The 18,390-nt window shown below is 33.8% G+C and overlaps 2 protein-coding genes across 3 annotated transcripts; one reads left to right on the forward strand and one right to left on the reverse strand.

Annotated features, from left to right (window-relative positions):
- On the forward strand, window positions 1-2,331 carry LOC109220621 (heavy metal-associated isoprenylated plant protein 28-like). Its single transcript, XM_019385080.1, has 3 exons — window positions 1-80; window positions 1,240-1,315; window positions 1,764-2,331. Exons 1-3 carry the CDS (start codon window positions 75-77, stop codon window positions 2,114-2,116), a joined length of 435 nt encoding a protein of 144 aa, XP_019240625.1. The 5' UTR covers window positions 1-74; the 3' UTR covers window positions 2,117-2,331.
- A 152-nt stretch (window positions 2,332-2,483) lies between these two features.
- On the reverse strand, window positions 2,484-11,290 carry LOC109220623. Of its 2 annotated transcripts, none has more exons than XM_019385084.1 (11): window positions 10,769-11,290; window positions 8,688-8,832; window positions 8,049-8,116; window positions 6,549-6,583; window positions 5,670-5,930; window positions 4,558-4,721; window positions 4,410-4,465; window positions 3,940-3,992; window positions 3,113-3,281; window positions 2,913-3,010; window positions 2,484-2,836 (listed from the first exon to the last, which is right to left on the reverse strand). In XM_019385084.1, the coding sequence occupies exons 1-11, from the start codon at window positions 10,914-10,916 to the stop codon at window positions 2,720-2,722; spliced, it is 1,314 nt and encodes a 437-aa protein (XP_019240629.1). In that variant the 5' UTR covers window positions 10,917-11,290; the 3' UTR covers window positions 2,484-2,719. The 2 variants fall into 2 exon arrangements, with proteins under 2 accessions (XP_019240629.1, XP_019240628.1); XM_019385083.1 differs by having other exon boundaries at window positions 6,549-6,619.
- Window positions 11,291-18,390: the final 7,100 nt, after the last annotated feature.

The following is an 18,390-nucleotide window of genomic DNA, read 5'->3' on the forward strand; positions in this document are numbered from 1 at the left end:
ACAAACTAAAACTTAGATATTTCATCTAAGGAAGTCTACATTTGTGTTGCTCCTCTTCTCAAAAGTCACACAATATGACGGTGTGCTTCATTCTAAACTCATACGTTTACATATAGTTTCTTTTAATGTTACTTATGTACCCATTCCCAACGCCCCCTCCAACAAAAGGAGAAAAGAAAGAAGGATAAATGGTAACATAATCTTTAGTATCATGAGCGTGTGCGTGTAAATATTTGTGTGTTTGTGTGTGTGTGTGTATTCCAGTGTTTCACCAATTAAACGGCACATTGGTTTAGGTTCTGCATGTTTATGTATTCGAGAGATACGCATGCATATGTCATATAGTGTATGTGAAAATGGAGAAAAAAATTGGTTACTAACTTTTTGCACTTCTGTTTGTCTCTCTTATGTTATTTTCCTCTCTTTTGGTGTTTATTTTCGTGGGTTATAATTGCTTATGTGTATGGTGGGAAATAAATTTGAGCATAATTTGGGTTTATCTCTCTTCTTATGTTTATCATTCTAGTTTTCTACTTCAGAACTTTTAGATTTATGCTTTCCAAATTCTGTTTCCTTTGAAATAATGATGTTTTCCGTATTTTGTTTCTTCAATATATATTTGAATATGAATGAGCTAGGTTGAAGACCATAGAGTAATGAGAAAGAGCTATCCTGCTAATCTCTATTTACTCCTTCAAAAAATTCGAGAATATAATTTAATATTACTAATGAGTGAATTGTTACTAGTATTCTTTTCTGTCGAGTACATGAAGTGCATTAAGGTTAGTGGCTCGGAAAAAATGCAACAAAAAAAAAGAAAATGTACTAAGTGGCTCTTCGATTCCACTATTTTCTACTTTATAACGATGGTCTTATGCTAAAAATTAGCTTGATAAAAAATAAAATCCCTATTATAGGGAACACTCTACTTTGTTTTCATGATGACTTGACATATTGCGCCGTAGTCGTTGTAAAAGAGATTTAATTATTAACGAATAAATGCTTAAAATAGGGAACGTACTATGATTTTTATATAGTAAGGGATAGTGTAAGAGCTTTTACAATATTAGTAAATTTTAACGTATGGTAGTACACTATTTACCATTTTTAACATGTTGATGGTTAATGTTTATATAAAATTTATAATTACCTTATAGGAGACATAAGAATATAATTTTTTTTTTTACTGTAAGTGTATAACATTAAACTCTAAATTAAGTTACCCATTATTCATTATAGATTGTGGAAATGAGAGTGCACGTGGATTGTCCAGGATGCGAAAGCAAAATAAGGAAGGCTCTCAAGAAGCTTGATGGTTGGTATCTACTATCACAATTCCATTCTTTTCTTTTTAAATTTTTTTGACAAGACAGCCTTACTGCCTTACCCTTTGTAATAGAATTATTTAGCATGTTTTATATAATGATATTTCCTATAAAATAGTTTTCTTACAAATTTTAGTTGGAGACAACGTTTAAATTATTATCCACCAAAGTCATCATTCACACAGCTGGTGAGGTTTTTGTGTCTTCATGCATGCTTGGATATAAAATGGACTTTTCTCATTGTCCAATAATTCTTTGGACCTAAACCATTAATGTGATTTGATGAGTTGATCTGTTTTTATACTATTTCTATCAATTTATTTTTTCAAGTGTAAGCAGTAAGTCAACATGGCCCTTATATATATATCGGAATTATTTAAAGCATACATTTAAATTAATTTTCCTAATTGACTTGTTTCACTTTGGTATTAATCTCAGGTGTTGATAACATTGACAAAGACATGAACATGCAAAAAGTGACAGTAACAGGATGGGCAGAGCAGAAAAAAGTCCTCAAAACAGTGAGGAAAACTGGAAGGAAAGCTGAACTATGGCCATATCCATACAATTCAGAATACCATAACTATATGCACCATTATTATGACACATTCTACAGCACGCCAGCCACTTACTTCGCACACCAGCCTTCTTCTTCCTACAACTACCGCGTGCACGGCTACAATGGCCATGCTCACGGTTACTATGCAGAGCCACCTTACAATACAATCTTCGATGAACGAACCAGACACATGTTCAGTGATGATAATGCCACTGCCTGTTCTATAATGTGATTGATCTGATTCAATTTGATCTTTAGGTGGTTTGCAATGCTCTATTTGTTTCTATTTTTTAGACTTGTTTTGGGGTTGGCTAATCTTTTTCCTTTTAGCTCCGTTGAGGTTGAGAATGTGGGGAAAACTATGGAGCTTACGATTGAATCAAAGTTGTGTTCATTTGCTTTATGTTATCCATATTTCAATGTATATATATAGTTTGTTTATTTTTCCTTTCATTTCGTAAATTCTGTTCTTCAATTTATCTTTCCTGTCGAACATGAACATGGAAAAGAGAGAATCCCAAAACTGTCAGAATATATTAATTTACCAATGAAGGGTGGTCAATTTGAACACCCTTTGTCGAAAAATTATACAGTATATATATAGTGCAAATATTACTTTTAATACATGTATATATAATCTTGAATACACTCAGCGAAATTCCTCGCTTCGTCACTGGTTGAAACCAGCCGGTATAAACAAATAAACCAGCAACTTTGGGACAAATATGCTTTTGCAGTCAATTATTGTACCCGTCAAAATAAAAAAGAATCAAGCTTTTAGCGTTTTGATGTCATTTATATATACGCTGAATTGCTTCCTGTACAACTATAAGAGCTACAAGCTAGGGGTAATTAATGAGGACGACTCAGGTTGCTTCTCTTGTTGCTTTATGTGATCTGCCACATGAGAAATTACTCCAGCTCCAGCATTGTGAAAGAATTCATTCTTCACCTGTCACCGGAAAATAGTGATCGAATTAACCCTGACACGGAGGAACATAAAGAAATAGAACATGGAAGGAACTTACATGGATAAAGTTATGCGCGAAAAAGGGCCAGAACGCCGAGTGAAAGCTAACATCAACTTTCTTCCACCCCAACTGTTGCAAGCCACGTATCATTTCCTCTGTTCGAAAAGAGTAGTGAGATTTTAGCTTGCTGTAGAAGATATATAGTAGCATTGAGATTCATTTGAAACTAGCAGAAACATCTCTCTTAGTACTATTACCTTCCATACTTTCATGATATTCTAATGTACTCTGCGTGCTTAGTGCATTTTGTGCTGCCTCCTTTGCTTTGGCTGCCTCGAGGGGGTAATGAGGTCCTTCACATGAAGCTGGAGGACAATATTCCACATCTACTACATGTTTGTAGCCATCCAACGATCGCCAAGGGGGCTGCCAATTTAACAAAATCATAACTGCCACAGATGAACTCACGATGGTAGCACTTTTAAAGTAATGAAACCAAAAAGACTAACTGGATGTTGCTGTTCTCCATTCTAAAGCAGCTGGGTTAAGTACTTAATTTGGTTCTTACATATAAAAGTAAAGAATCACTGAGATTTGAAATGCAATTACTGGATTCAGAGTCAAATGTACTAACCACTAGACTGTGGAACTTACTGCTCACCTACAATTTCCAACTTTAACTCTTTATCTGACCTACAACTGTCAAAACAGTTGCAAAGTATATTAAATCACTAAAATTAAGTTTGAGAACCACATAATTTCTTGTTTATCATTAATTATTTTCCCAGCATACTATGGAATGCTCTCAGAGAAAGAGGAGTGTGCATCGGAGAGAGCAAGGGCTGCTCTCACCAAATCATCAACAACACAGCATTCTGTGGTTTTAGAATTGCTCCAAGCCATAACCCAAAACCTCTTCCCTAGGAATTTCAATTCAATCTTGCACTCTTGAGTAACTATTGCTTAACTAAACCAATTATAATTGTATGTCCTTTTTCGTCTTTATCTTGACTAAATGCTAACATTCACAATGCTATAGTTATGGACAACAAATGATAACAATGATTAGTAAACCTCAAATCACCTTGACGAGTTCTGTCTCCCTTCTTATAGATGATGTACGCCAACCGACCATATCTAGAGAATGTCAAGAAATTACTGCAATTAATTCAACAAATTGAGAGAGTTCATTCCAGTGCTTTTTCTCTCAACAACAACAACCCAGTAAAATCCCACAGGTGAGGGGTCTGGGGAGGGTAGTGTGTACCACAGGTAAGGTCTGCGTACACACTACCCTCCCCAGACCCCTCACATGTGAGATTTTACTGGGTTGTTGTAAGGTCTGCGTACACACTACCCTCCCCGGACCTCTCACATGTGAGATTTTACTGGGTTGCTGTAAGGTCTGCGTACATACTACCCTCCCCAGACCCCTCACCTGCGGGATTTTACTGGGTTGTTGTTGTTGAGAGGAAAAGCACTGGAATGAACTCTATCAACGAATTATTTTTTGCTAATTAAATGAAGAAACAACAAATGAGATGCAAAGGATACGATCATAAGAGACATTAGCATATAGAACACGACATTTGAAAGCACCAAGCGCTGATCTGCAAGAAGGAAAAGCCAGGCGTAAGAGTAAAAAGAGAATGGGGCAGGAGAAACAGCTGCTTCAAGGACTGGTAGGGATAATTATACTCACATAAAATTTCCGTCATCGCAGTCTGATGCCATCCTTAGCAGCAGAGGTGGTTTAGTAGGTTTGCCATCCGTAAGGAAGAGCTGACTACCAGTTTGACCAACAAAAATAGGAGCCATAGGTGCTGCAATTTTCTCCAAGATTGGCAACCCGAAGAGAAAAGGAAGCTGAATAATAAAAGCTAATCAACTGTCCTGATGTCAGGAGCCATTACAAAGTAATTACAACACTATTTTCTGGATAAGCTACTAATAACAACATACCATTCAAATTCTGAGAGACAGTATCAAAGATTATGATTTAAACTAAGACTTAATGATTTGTTTGACCCAACATTAACTGGCAAATTAATATCCTCCTAAATGTAAGTCAATATGACCCTCAAGTTAATATCCTCCTGGATGCTTCAGGTATGTTGACACACAACTTATTGAAGGCCTGGTAAGGCATTTTCTTTTCTGTTATACTATGTGGCTTGACGTCTAGTTACTATGCAGTATACCACTATGATTATTTGTATATAATCTTTGTCTTACATAATAAAAGGCAAAAATATTCCTGGCATCTGCTTTAATGAAACAGGAAGTTTCATGGTTCCTTTTCTTTACTTGTAAATATTGATTAACACTTGTATAATTTTCTGAGTAAATAGGTCCTGACACAGTCTTTCTCATTCAATATTAAACAATTTAGATTTTTGACTCATGCTTAAAGTGGTGCTGTTAAAGTGATGAATATTTTAAGACATAGTAAGTACGGACATAGTCTTAAAGTAAAGAAGAATTCAGAAAAATCTAATTCAAATGTCTTAAAGTTTTCTGCTTTAAAAAAGCTAAAAGCTAGTTTCTACTCTGCAACAACTTACTAGTCCACTTAAGTTTCAAAATTTTCCAGGTAGAGGCTTCATTACGAGATTTATAATAAAAAGCATGAATACAGGATATATACTTATCATTCTCATAAAATAAATATATGCATAAAATACATGAAAACAACTGAAATCCCTATGAAGGAAATTGTAATGGACAAAATCTAGTAACTTCTTGAAGGACAAAAAAATATTGAGATAAGATTCAATCATGGATCACTGATCAGATTGTACCATGAAAACAGACCTGATTTTTCCCTCTCACACCCAGATGTGGTGTTGCCAAGGTGATAAAATTGACTGGCTCCAGGCCAGCAATCAAACCTTCATTTAAGGAGCCTACTGGTTTGAGGTTTGCATTAGTTGAAGTGACTGAATCATCGGACTGCTCACTACCATTTGATGAATAAAGTGCGGCAACTGCATATCTTGCAATCAATCCACCAAGAGAATGAGCTAAAAAGGATATCTTCTTTAGGCTTTCTCTTTTCTGCACAACCAGCCTAACCTGTTTATTATCAGATGTTCCAAATAGGAAAGGATGAGAATTCATAGTTTCACCCTGGAAGCACAAGCCATGTATTGGAGAATTGAAAAGGCAGAGTACAAGAGGGTTATGTTTTCATGTCAGAAACGAGTGGCTGGAAACTATATGACCATTCAAATACTTTGTTTACATAATTGAAGTTTCTAAGACAAATACTGAGTGCAGGTAAAAACAACTAGCTTTTGGAGAATTTTTATTTAAGTAGTGAAGGCAATATGCTTATGAAGTAAAGGTATATCGAGGCCAACTTTACCAGTTTGGTTGCAGTGATTCAGGTAAAATTAAAAAGAAAAAACCCAGCTATTATTAGTGCAATTTAGACAATTTAAAAAATCTATATCTGATGCACTGATGGAAGGACATTTATCAGCTAATACTGTAATACACCACAAATTTTATTCACTTTCCGCAGAATAGCCAGAGGACATTGACCCTTTGTTTCTTATACAGCAAGTACCAGCATAGGATACTACCTATCAGGGATCTCTTGCTTTGGGTATTGTATAGCTAACCAAAAACCAGTGACAAAGCTAACCTACACAAGTAAACAGCAAGTACCAGCAAAGGGACCATACTCACTTCATCTGCTAGTCGTTCTCCAGCTCCATCAATCCCTGTGAAGGTTTTAGTATACGTATTACATGAACTTGCTGCTCACCATGAAAGACAAAGTCAGATAGCATACACAAACCAATCAAAAAAGGACTTCCAGATTTTGTTGAATTCCTTCCTGGATTTAGATATACGTAAGATTCAAGATTTAAAAAAAAAAAAAAGAATGAGAAAAGATAAAAGATTGAGATCCCAATTGTATCAGTTATTTGATAATTATTAATACAAATTGTAGTATTTGGATAGTAAGATATGGAGTTTCATGCAGTAACAAGTATAAGTTTCAAACTCTGATAAGATAAGGGAAACACAAACATAATATTGTCCTCATTGCCAATTTTAGCGGTTGAGTTCATGAAATCCTTGTCAATTATTATTTCCAGTTTCATTTCTTCGTCCTCTCCCATACCACCCCCTCCAAAAGAGAAACAAAAAGTAAAAACTAAGCAAAAATCTCTTAACCTTTTTCTTTTAAATGAACTAGTCTTTCTATTGGCCCTTACAGGTGAGGGAAGAGGTAAAAGCTGCATAGGAATCGGTCCAAGATGAAAAGAGCAAAGAGCAAAAGCATAAAATTTATTATGCCATCAGTTGTCGAAACCAATCATCCAATATGTGAACAAGGAAAATGGGCAGCATAAACCCTGACATGTGGTAAAGCTATCTATAATCAAGCTATTACTTTTTTCACCCGCTCCATACAATGACTACAATATGTCAACCAAGAAAGGTTTCCATAAAGGTGCCAATCAGCATATTGGTCTCTAAACTAGGAGAGAGTTAATCCGTTTTTTGAGTTTACCAAATCTCATATTGTTCAACTGAAACTGAAAACTAAATCAGATTTACTCGACTCCGATTCAGCTAAAATAGAGTTTAATGAAAAGCAGTCCTGGTTTTGCCACAGATAGGATGAAGGTAAATAAATCAGCACACGTCCCTTTTCCCTGTTGGAGAGTGTTAAAACTGTAAGGAAAGACAAACCAGATCTATATTCCACCCGACCGAAACTCAGATTTGAGAACTCTATCATTGGATTCGTGTACGATATATTAGATCTCAAGACAATAACAAACCTATCCAAAATTAAGTCCAAATTCATAAATGCCCTCCCTTTAGATCCACACACTCACCCCCAACCTCACAAATTTAGGGATTAAAAGAAGGAACAAGGAAATGAAATTCAACAAAACCTTCTCGTATTCCTCTTGCACTCAAATTTGACATCGTACTTGCAGTTTATTTCATTGACTGCAGTAGCTAGCACATTCAAATAGCTGATCATTAGTAGACTTTAATATATGCTGATACTTCACTTTCATGTGATCAACAGTATGCATATGATTGAAGCAAGAGCATATTGTTACTTTACTTTCTTGGTGGGAGTCGAAATTGAAGCAAGAAAAGACCTAGAAAACTAAAAAAAATACATGAAAATATGAGGACAAGTTCCACTAAAAATTATACCATATATCAAAAAGCTTCTTCCCAACCGCCTCCTCAACTCTGCTTGAACATACGTCCAGTCACCTGGGCTGCATTGTTTGGAAATCTCAGTGATACAAACAGAAGCATGCTAATCTTCAGAAATATATTTTTGATCTATGGATGATATCAGCATACATTTGGGGTTGAAGCGTAGTTAATTGACTGATATGGGTGATATCAGCTCTTAAGACCGTGCCCATTACACATATATCAGACAAAACATACTTGACAACCAAATCATGGATTATGAAGTAAAATCATCACCTCAGGAACATGAAAGAAAGTTCGACTGAGGAATATAAAAGTAATATACAAACAGATATAGATATGTATGTGACCAGGACAAATGCAAGATCAAGTTTCATACTCCTGGGAAAACAAAAAAATTCCAACCAAATTTATAATGCGCGTTGAAAATAAGAATGTAAGAAAACTTAAACCCAATTCTGGATAGCACTACAACTAGAACATAATATTTAAACAAAGAATGTTCTAATCACCATTCATCTTGTGTACAGAGAAGGAGAATAGAAACTAATTCTAAACACACACGCACATAATATATAATTTGTAGACACGGAGGCATCCCTTTTAGGGTGAGTAAACAAAGTTGCCAACCTTGCTAAGATACCATGAACAAGGACTAGAAGATGCTCAGGTTCTTCCTCCATGTCTATCAAGCCTTTCGGTGACACAATACTTCCTTCAGTTGTACTCATCGCATGGGCTTTATAGCTTTGACTTCTCAAGATGTTGTTTATCCCTGCAGAAGAGGCAGACAACCTCCTCAGAGAAATGATTTGCAAAAAAAGAAAAGATCCAAAGATGCCAAGACATCTAGAAGTGTAAAAATAATAAGGATTTTGCGAAAGAACACAAGAAACTATGTCCTAACTCAGATATACTACATGGCTTTTCAGAATTCACAAAGTTGACTGCAACCAGAGGAAACAATAGCTGCACAACTAAGGACACCACAAGAGCATAAATAATATAACACCTATTGATATCGTTTCCAGCGGCACAATCCACCAGGAGAAGGGGTCAATGGTTCTAGCCTGGATGATAAGTAGAGAACAAACAATATTGATTTGCCTAAAAAGCAGACTTCAGTCTAAGAGCTGGTGATAAAATGATAACTTCAAGGGAGAATAGAAATATCCAAGTCTTTTAGAGCAGTTTCAACCCTTATGAGGATAATATACTATATATCGCTATATGTAAGATAAAGCAATTAAAATTGCAACTTCAAGTAAAGGATTGGGTAGAAGCAAGTTGCAGCATTCATCAGCATAAGTACAAGTAATATGGCATTGACTAGTACAGACCCTGACTAGTTGAATTAGACAATAGAATAATCGCTATGCACTGACCAATGTTCAAAAGGTAAAGTTAATATTTAAATGAGACTCACTAAGGATGAGGCAGCTTCTATACTTCTCAAGGCAACCGACAAGTGAGGCACTATCCCCGTGCACACTTTACACCTTGAGTTGTTCGGCTCGTGCATGCCATACTCTTTGTAAAAGGCCATCTTCTCCTTGATTCCTTTCCACACACTTGTACCATCAGATGACATTACTTCCTCGTGAACTACCGATATCGGGTTGCCATTGCACTTGTGACTCTCTTCCACATAGCTCCCCCTTAACCTCCTTAACAATTTCCCTACAATGATCTATTTAAGGTTTCATGCATTCGAAGTTCCAAACCCGCACTCTCAATGGGAGTCGTAGTCCTCTCCCTCCCTTTCACACCATCCCATAGAAAATTCCTCATTAATTTCTCCAATCTCTTACTAACTGAAATAGAGTTAATAAGGACATGAAGTAGATTGGTATTCGATAATGTCACCTTTATCAACATGATCCTACCCCCTTTGACAAGGAAGAACTTGGAGATTTATGCGGATTTAAATATACCTTATTCTAGGATCCTAGAAGAAGGTAGTTTCAATTCTGCATAACTCTCCAAGTTCTTCCTTCAGGTATCTTTGGATCAAACACGAATTGGACAATCACTTCATTAGGTATCTCGTATTTCTGAATCATCATATTCAAACAACAACCACAGTAAGGAAATGGCATGCACAGTTAAAGTTCCATTATACTTGCTCTAATGCCAAACAAGTTCCAGGGAGGACCTGCTGAGCAACACAAATTTGGAGCATATAAAGCTATCATTTACGCTGATCTCTGGCGCAAGTAAACCAACTAAATGTGCTAGCCAAGGTTCTCTCTCCTAAGAAGCAAGAAACTACTTTAATTCTTTAAATACCACTTCTCTTGCATTTCTCTAGCAACTGAAGTGCACTAGAAAAAAAACACAAACGAAGATGCTAAATCCAAATGATAAACGAAACAAATGGCTTAAGTTGTTTTGCTACTCTTTGTTTCAGTAAAAGTTGATCACATCTGTCCAGCTACATATTTACTACCTACTCTTGCACTGTACTTTGAGATATGTCAAAGCAAGGGTTTAATTTGTACTTAGCATTTCTATTTCATCTGTATTTTAATTAGCTCTCAGTATTCAACCAACAATCCAAATAACGGAAACACCCATCAGTTAATCTACTAAAGATACTAAATTTGGCATAAATTCCAATTCAACAGAAAAAAAAAGATCAAATTTTGATCAATTGCAAGCTCAAAGGAAAAACCCATCTACAAGAGAAAATAAAAGGCGATAAATATTACCAGAAAAGCTGAGGAATTTCCAATTGAACCCTCGGCGTTGATCAAAGGATGAAGAAGATGAAGAACAAGAAGGAGAAGATGAACAAGAATTGCCAGACAAAGAAGGGCGAGGAGAATAATTATGAACTAATGTAGCTGATAACGCCATATATATTGCAACAAAGTCTAGAGAGAGGAAAATAGGACCAATTGGAAATCTCTCTTTCTTGCTTTTTCCGTGCAATTCGCTATGCACAGTGCGTTATGTCAGCATCAGGAGAGCAACAACACCCACCCATTTCCCTTTTTTTTTTTTCATTTCATTATCCTCTGCTTCAACCCCCTATTTATTGTCATGACCACATTGATATTTATTATATACTTGATATATACAGCATTATTGGATGATTCTGCTGGTTCCATATCTTTGGGAAAATGTTAAAGGGGACAATTGACGTTTTGCTAATTCCATTTTTGAGGGGTTTTGTTTCTTTTCTTGGAAGGCTGCATAATTGTGCAGTACAAGACAAGAGGGAAAGCGCTGGAGACTGGAGTACAAGCAAGAAGACCAGTAATCTTCATTTTATCACAAAATACATGGTAATATTTGGTAAAAGTTTTAAGTAATTAGATAGGACTATAAAAATATGGGTGCACCACTAAAAAATGAATAAAAAAAAGTAGTTGGTAGAAATTGATCTCTTTTTTTAGATAAATAACTTAACATTTAGCCTTTTTTGAAACATTAAGGCCAGCAAATAATATTAGATCATTTCTAACAATATATTAATAAAATAGCTAATTTGGAAAAAAAAAAATCATAGGGTTCACGTAATATAGGCCTAAATCAGCCCTCCAGTGTTGACCGGTCCAAGTATTTTGATAATAGGTGATAAGTGAGATTTAAGAATAGGAGTTTTTATATTCTTATACCACATAGGAAACCTTTTTACCCTCCATATTTAAGGTTTGATTTAATTACAAATCCATATATCAAATTACCAATCTTATACCATATTTAATTAAGGGTCTAATTAATGGGCAGTTTTTACTCCTTAATTAAAGGTATCCATATATCTCACGTTTCTCTCTCCCCTTAATTCCTAAGATCTGACCAGCGCCGTAAAAATCCCTTGCTTTTAAACAGATAGAAGTAATCTCTCACTCCGGCAAATACCAAATACCAGCGGCAAAATCAAATCAAATTAATCAAATCTTCGAAGTGTTTCTCTGCGTCTCTGTTGGGGTTAGCGAAGTAGAAGAAAGGCTCAAAGATGGAGGAAGGTTTGAAAATGGAGGCAGTAAGCGAAGTTGAATTAGACGATGAACACAGAAGACTTCCTCAATCGATCAATCAACAATTCTCAATTGTAAATTTGTGGGGTAGCCATATGAATCTTCTGTAACCTCCGGCTCCATTTTGTCTATATTATTTCAATATTAAATAAATTGTCTTTTTAGGCAATTTAGAGGTTCTTTAAAGGTAGAGATTCTTCAAGTGTCACACTTATCCGGCATTGACACACAAGTTCTTGACCAAACTAGGAAAAAACTTGGTTAACAAACATCTGACCCAATATAAGTGTGACAGTGTGGGTGCAATTGTAGTTTATTTGTAGTTTTTTGTAGAAATTTTGTAGATGAAGAGCAAATTGTAGAAATGTGACATCCACAATTAATCTGCAAATTGTCTACAAAATTTTACAAAAACTACAAATTAACTACATTTAACCTACATTATAACTACAATCTGGAAACAATTTACACATGGAAGTTCTTCAAGTTGGAATTGGCCACAGCTACATTTCTTGTTTTCTAGACACACAATGTACCGCTTCACACCATCCAACACAGTATGTATATGATCTGTTGAAGCCCTCACCTACATTTTCAGAACAAACACAAAGAAAAAAAATTTACAATATTAAAAATATAATATCTACAATATATCTACAATTTATCTACAAATTAACTACAAACTATAAGTAAACTACAATTTGCCTACAATTTATCTACAATCTGGAGACACTGTATATTAAAATATTTTTTTGCCTGCACCAAATAAAGAAATTGTAGTCAAATTGTAGATATATGTAGTAAATTTGTAGATAATATTGCTGTTATTTTTTTCTTCTCATTTTTGTTGTTGTTTACAAGCTTTAAGTTATTGTCATTGATCTGCCTTTGAACTCTCCACTTTATGTCCATTTAATTGGTGCTTGTTTTTTTGAATCGGATATGACATCATACTAGCTGCATCTTGAGGAAAGCAAAGCGGATAAAATCGTATGCCATTTTCTTTTCTAGAAAAATGCAGTTAAGATGTGGTTTAGCGATACTAGAAAGGACTTTAATTATTGACTTCATTTTGATCTTAGCCTTGAAGATGTTGAAGGGGTTGATCAGTTGCGGTGGGAGGATCAGTAGAAGATAAGGGTATATGTAGAGGGTGGTGGATCAGGATCCTCAAACACCCCTAATCCTGCTGCAACGGAACTTGGTATTGAAGTCTCTCAAACCTCCCGTGATAGAAGAAACGACGAAGAACAGATTTTTTCAACTTTGAGTTGTTGAAACTCGAAAATTTGAATTGTTCGTTCTTTTTTTTTCGAGAATTTGAATTGTAGTTCTGGAGAAAAATACGCAGATGAGAAATCTCCTTTCCCTTTTTAAAATTGAATTTAATGTAGAATCAGTTAACACCAAGATTCTCTCCTTAATTTTAGGGAATATTCTGTCCTTTTAATGCCTAATAGTCGAATGGTACAAAATTTGTAGGCAAAACGTGGACTGGGCGGGTAATTAACAAACAATGCACATTTTTGATAATAAGGTTTCATATATGGTATAGTTAGGAGAAAATCCCTTAAGAATCTATACTATATTAAAAGCACGAAGACCCTTAGCGAAATGTCGTTCGCCTTTTTTACCCTTTAAATATGGAGTTCACATTGGACAAAATAGTAATTTAATTATTTCACTAACATTTATAAATAACCATTATTTTTCTAATATTAAGGAATAGTCATTTAATTATTTTCCTAATATGTTAGGCTCTAAAAAATAAAAAGTTTTGTTATTAAGTTTCTCCTTATTTAAATATATCGAAAGCCCTAAAATTTAGGAGTATAAAAAACATTAAGATCTTACATTATCTATAAAGAACAATTATTATTTGAACTATGTAGCATAATTATAATATGTTACGAAAAAAATTCAAGTCAATTTTTTAGCCCGTTGAGAAAATTGTGTAGAGGTAAACTCACCGCAGATAAGTTGTCTTTATAGGTGTGCTTTACTAACTCGAGCATATTCCATACGTATTTGTTTTTGCAGTAAAAATTGCACGGGGTGTCCTATTTGGTCGCCCCCATTTAACTTATACCTATTTTTTTATAAACTTTTAACTTGTACCCACTTTTTAAATAACTTCAGTCCCCTTTCTCCTCCTCCTTCTCCTTCGTTTTCTTTTTCTTCTTCTTCTTTTTTCTGCTGCTGTTGTTGGTGCTGCTATGAAACTTCAGTTCATGGGATGATTGACATAAATATGTTTATCAGATTATTTAAAAACAAACTATAAATAATTACGTAAGTTAGTAGACAATAATTTGTGAATATTTCCACGTAAGTAAGTTAGTAGACAATGATAATTCTGTTCTGTTTACGTTTATTGTTTCCAAAATTTATGATTTAGATACTGTTGGCAATCTGATTATTTATCTAATATGTTAGAAAGCTTTTTCAAAAACTTCAGCTTATATAGTGCTGAAGTTTTTACAAATGAGCTAAATAACTTCAGCATCTTCTGCTGAAGTTTTTGAAAAAGCTATATGACAAAACTAATGAATTCAGGACAAAAAAACTTCAGCTTTTAGTGCTGAAGTTTTTACAAATGAACTAAATAACTTCTGCATGGTTTGCTGAAGTTTTTGAAAAAGCTTATCCAGGACAAAAAAACTTCAGCTTAGTTAGTGCTGAAATTTTTATAAATGAACTAAATAACTTCAGCATCTTCTGGTGAAGTTTTTGGAAAAGCTTAATGACAAAACTGATGAATCCAGGACAAAAAAACTTCAGCTTATTTGCAATTACAAACAAAAACATCAGCAAATAGAGAATAAAACTTCAGCTACTATACTTAAGTTCAGCAATTACAAACAAAAACTTCAGCAAATAGAGAACAAAACTTCAGCTACTGTGCCTAAGTTCAGCAATTACAAACAAAACATTCAGCAAATAGAGAACAAAACATCAGCTACTATGCTTAAGTTCAACAATTACAAACAAAAACTTCAGCACACTTGCTACTTCAGGCCCGTCTACTAGAATGCTGAAGTTTTGCGTGATTGCCTTTGCTACTTCAGCCCCTTATGCTGAAGTTACGTGAAAAAGTGGGTACGCTTGCATTTTTTTTTGTAAAGCGGGCACAAGTTAAAACGTGACCCAAAAAGCGGGTATAGATGCAAATCCCCCGTTTTTGCATCACTAAGAATTGGACACTCAAATTTAATTGCATATAGGATGACATGAAACTAATCATAATTAGAAATAGGAGACTCAAACTTAAGGCATATAGGACGACATAAAAGTAATCAATATTTTGTATGTGCTAAATTTTATATATTTTGTTGTTCATAATAATTAGCACCAAGAAAATAAATTATTTCTTTTATTATTGAGAACAAATAAGTAAGTATTGAATGAACTAATCAACAAAAATTCAATTCAATTTGTTTACAAACTCATCTCATATTAGTAAAATCATTTTTAAAATTTGGCACAAATTTACGGTACAAAAATTGGTATTAGCGGTGATAAAAGTATTGACAAACTTAGTGATTAATATTTCATAACTAATTGAAATACAATCCAATTTAATTATTTTTTATATTCTTCATATAAGTAAAATTATTTTCAAGATGGCAAAACTCTTATGCTAAATATGGCATTCTTAGTGAGACACCAAGGAAGAAGCTATGAATTGATCAAGTTTGATTAAATGTGTGTGTTGTTTGGATTTATGTTTTCCTTCAATATATCATTTCAGAATTTTATCTTATTAGTATTTGCACTTACAGGATTTTTTTTCTTCGTTGATCTTGCTAAATATGAGCAATATTAATTATTTTCAAGAATTGACACTTTTATTTTAAAACTTTTATTTAAACTCAATACTTTATTTAATGATATTTATTTATTTACTAACCTATATATTCATATAATAGGTACACGCGCAAAACGCGTACTCTAAAACTAGTATTTATTTAAAAGTTAGAAATCACAAGTTGGGTTACATATGCGGAAGAGTGTAGAGTCATATATCTATATGGAATGTATTATGACTTTTAAAAGACCTTAAGATGGTCTGAGATATTACACTTACTAATTTAAACTTTTACAGCACATATGTACAGTGACTAGTGAATAGTGATCATATAAAAACCACAAGAAATATATGGTTCATACAAGATTTAGTTGTCACATTGATCACCTATTTATTTCAAAATCACAAGAATGGCAACAAAAGCAAGATCCAGGCAATGTTTCCCACACAGCTATAAACGGTATACCTTCAAAGAAAAATATATTTCCTTACATAAACTCTACTTTTGCGGCATCTCCAACCTTTACCCTATTTTTGGTCTCCAAAATGGAGATTTTCTTATTTTGGGGACAATTTACTGTCTTACTCCAATCATTCCCCCATTTTTTTCTCAAATTTTTTTATATTCTTCTCTCTCTTCTATATTATATTATTATCTTTCATTTCAATTTCATTTTTTAATTTCCATTAAACAAATTCCATCTTTTATTTTTATTAATTTGTAAATTCTATTAAAACAATTCCATAAAAGTTTAAATAATATAATTTCTAAGAAATTATTATAGATTAACTAATAATTCAGATAAAAGTGAAATCATTGCGATACAAGATTAATTAAATACATATTACATAACGATAAAATTCATTCGAATTACTGCATAAATATTCAACTTCAACCTCCAGTATTCTCCCATAAATGATCTATTAATGCATTACAAAGTGCGAAATGAGCATCTTTGTCCTTAATTTTCTATGTCGAGCTAAAAATTCTTGAATCGTTGATTTTCATCTACTGCAATTTCTACTGTTGGAGTTGGACCTTCCAAATCATCTTGAATTGGAGTTTGTGTATCTGGAAACGACATAGCTCCCTACTAAGTTATTATGCTATTTACCGTAGTTTCAATTTTTATGTATTTTAATTTAATATATTTTTAATTGTCATGTATTTCCAATTTTAATGTATTTTCAATCTTCACTTTTCAATTTTAGCAACATCTAATATTTTATATTCGCACCTTTCAATATTAGCAATATCTAATATTTTATATTTGCACCATTCATTTTTTGAGATAATTATATAGTTTTGTACAATTATAACTTATAATTAAATTAACTTACAATTTTACATAAAAATAATAAATGCACAAAAATTAACTTATCAAAATTATACACCAAAGTTAAGATGTAAAATTAGATATTACATAAACATAATTAGGTATATATAAAGAGATAAATTAAAAAAATTAAATAATAAATAATAATAAAAAAGTGATGAATAGTAATGGGGGAGATGAATAGTGTACCCCCATATTTCAGGGAACACTATTCATCCCCCATTTTGGGGACAAAAATGGAGGAGGGTTGGAGCTAAATTACCCCAAAAATTGCTCCCATTATGAGAAATGGGGGTAAGGTTGGAGATGGCACGAGGAATTAATTACTCGTAATAATTTAAGTAAAGGATGTCTTATTCGAGTGTTGCTTAGACTTGAAGTAGGTTTACTTGCTTCCAACCTAGCTATATCTTGACTCGATTAATATGAAACTCTGGAAAAGTTGAAATTTTAATATGTTACCCACTCTCAGTCCCATTATATGTGTTAACACTATATCTGTTATTAACCATCCATGTTCAGAAGTTACACATAAAAAAGAAATTTACAAGTTATGATTTGCCTCATAATAACAACATGACAAAATCGCTCCTAAAAGTGAAAATGAGGAATTGGAAAGTGAAAATTCAGAAAGTAAAATTAAATGTGATCTTATCATATGTGTGTGTTTTGGTTTTTGCTTTACATATGTACATAAAACTAAAGCCGAAAGCAACGAATTCAACCAAAAGCATGCAATATTTTACCACGTGGAGGTAGAAGAAGACCACGAGAATGAAATATGCGAGATGCAAATGTCGAATTGTCCGACGAATCAAGAAGTGTTACTCTCACTAACAAGAATGGCATTCCTGGAAACTTATGTAAACGCAATGCCCTCTATTCCTTGGCCGCAAAAACCTCACCAAAGTGTAAACAAGAATTCAAGGATATGCAAGTATATCCCCGAACTGAAATATATCAAGTGTACGTCATTGCTGAAGATTTAATTTGTGAATTAGTTGAATAAGAAGACAAGTCCTACAGTTTGTTTTCATTATTTTGAGAAAACAATAAAAATGGTCCCTTATTTTGGTTAGGTTGTGAATAGTGTACAGGGTAAAATATGATATGACAGGTGGTCATTTAAAGGAAAGATACGGTGGAATCCGAGACGGGGATGGCCAAAGACCGAACACAGCTATTCCACTTGTCATCGGAAG

Source organism: Nicotiana attenuata, unplaced genomic scaffold (assembly GCF_001879085.1).
Source record: "Nicotiana attenuata strain UT unplaced genomic scaffold, NIATTr2, whole genome shotgun sequence".
NCBI classification, from domain to species: Eukaryota; Viridiplantae; Streptophyta; class Magnoliopsida; order Solanales; family Solanaceae; genus Nicotiana; species Nicotiana attenuata.

What these genes read in the sequence shown, in the direction of transcription:
- LOC109220623 (XM_019385083.1), bottom strand. Translation starts at nt 10,916, where the DNA reads ATGGCGTTATCAGCTACATTAGTTCATAATTATTCTCCTCGCCCTTCT. An exon ending in GTTCATGGTATCTTAGCAAG is followed by an intron (nt 8,117 to 8,687) that starts GTTGGCAACTTT and finishes CAAACAATGCAG; the next exon opens with CCCAGGTGACTGGACGTATG. An exon ending in AAGAAGCTTTTTGATATATG is followed by an intron (nt 6,620 to 8,048) that starts GTATAATTTTTA and finishes CATGGTGAGCAG; the next exon opens with CAAGTTCATGTAATACGTAT.
- LOC109220621 (XM_019385080.1), top strand. An exon ending in GGCTCTCAAGAAGCTTGATG is followed by an intron (nt 1,316 to 1,763) that starts GTTGGTATCTAC and finishes TATTAATCTCAG; the next exon opens with GTGTTGATAACATTGACAAA.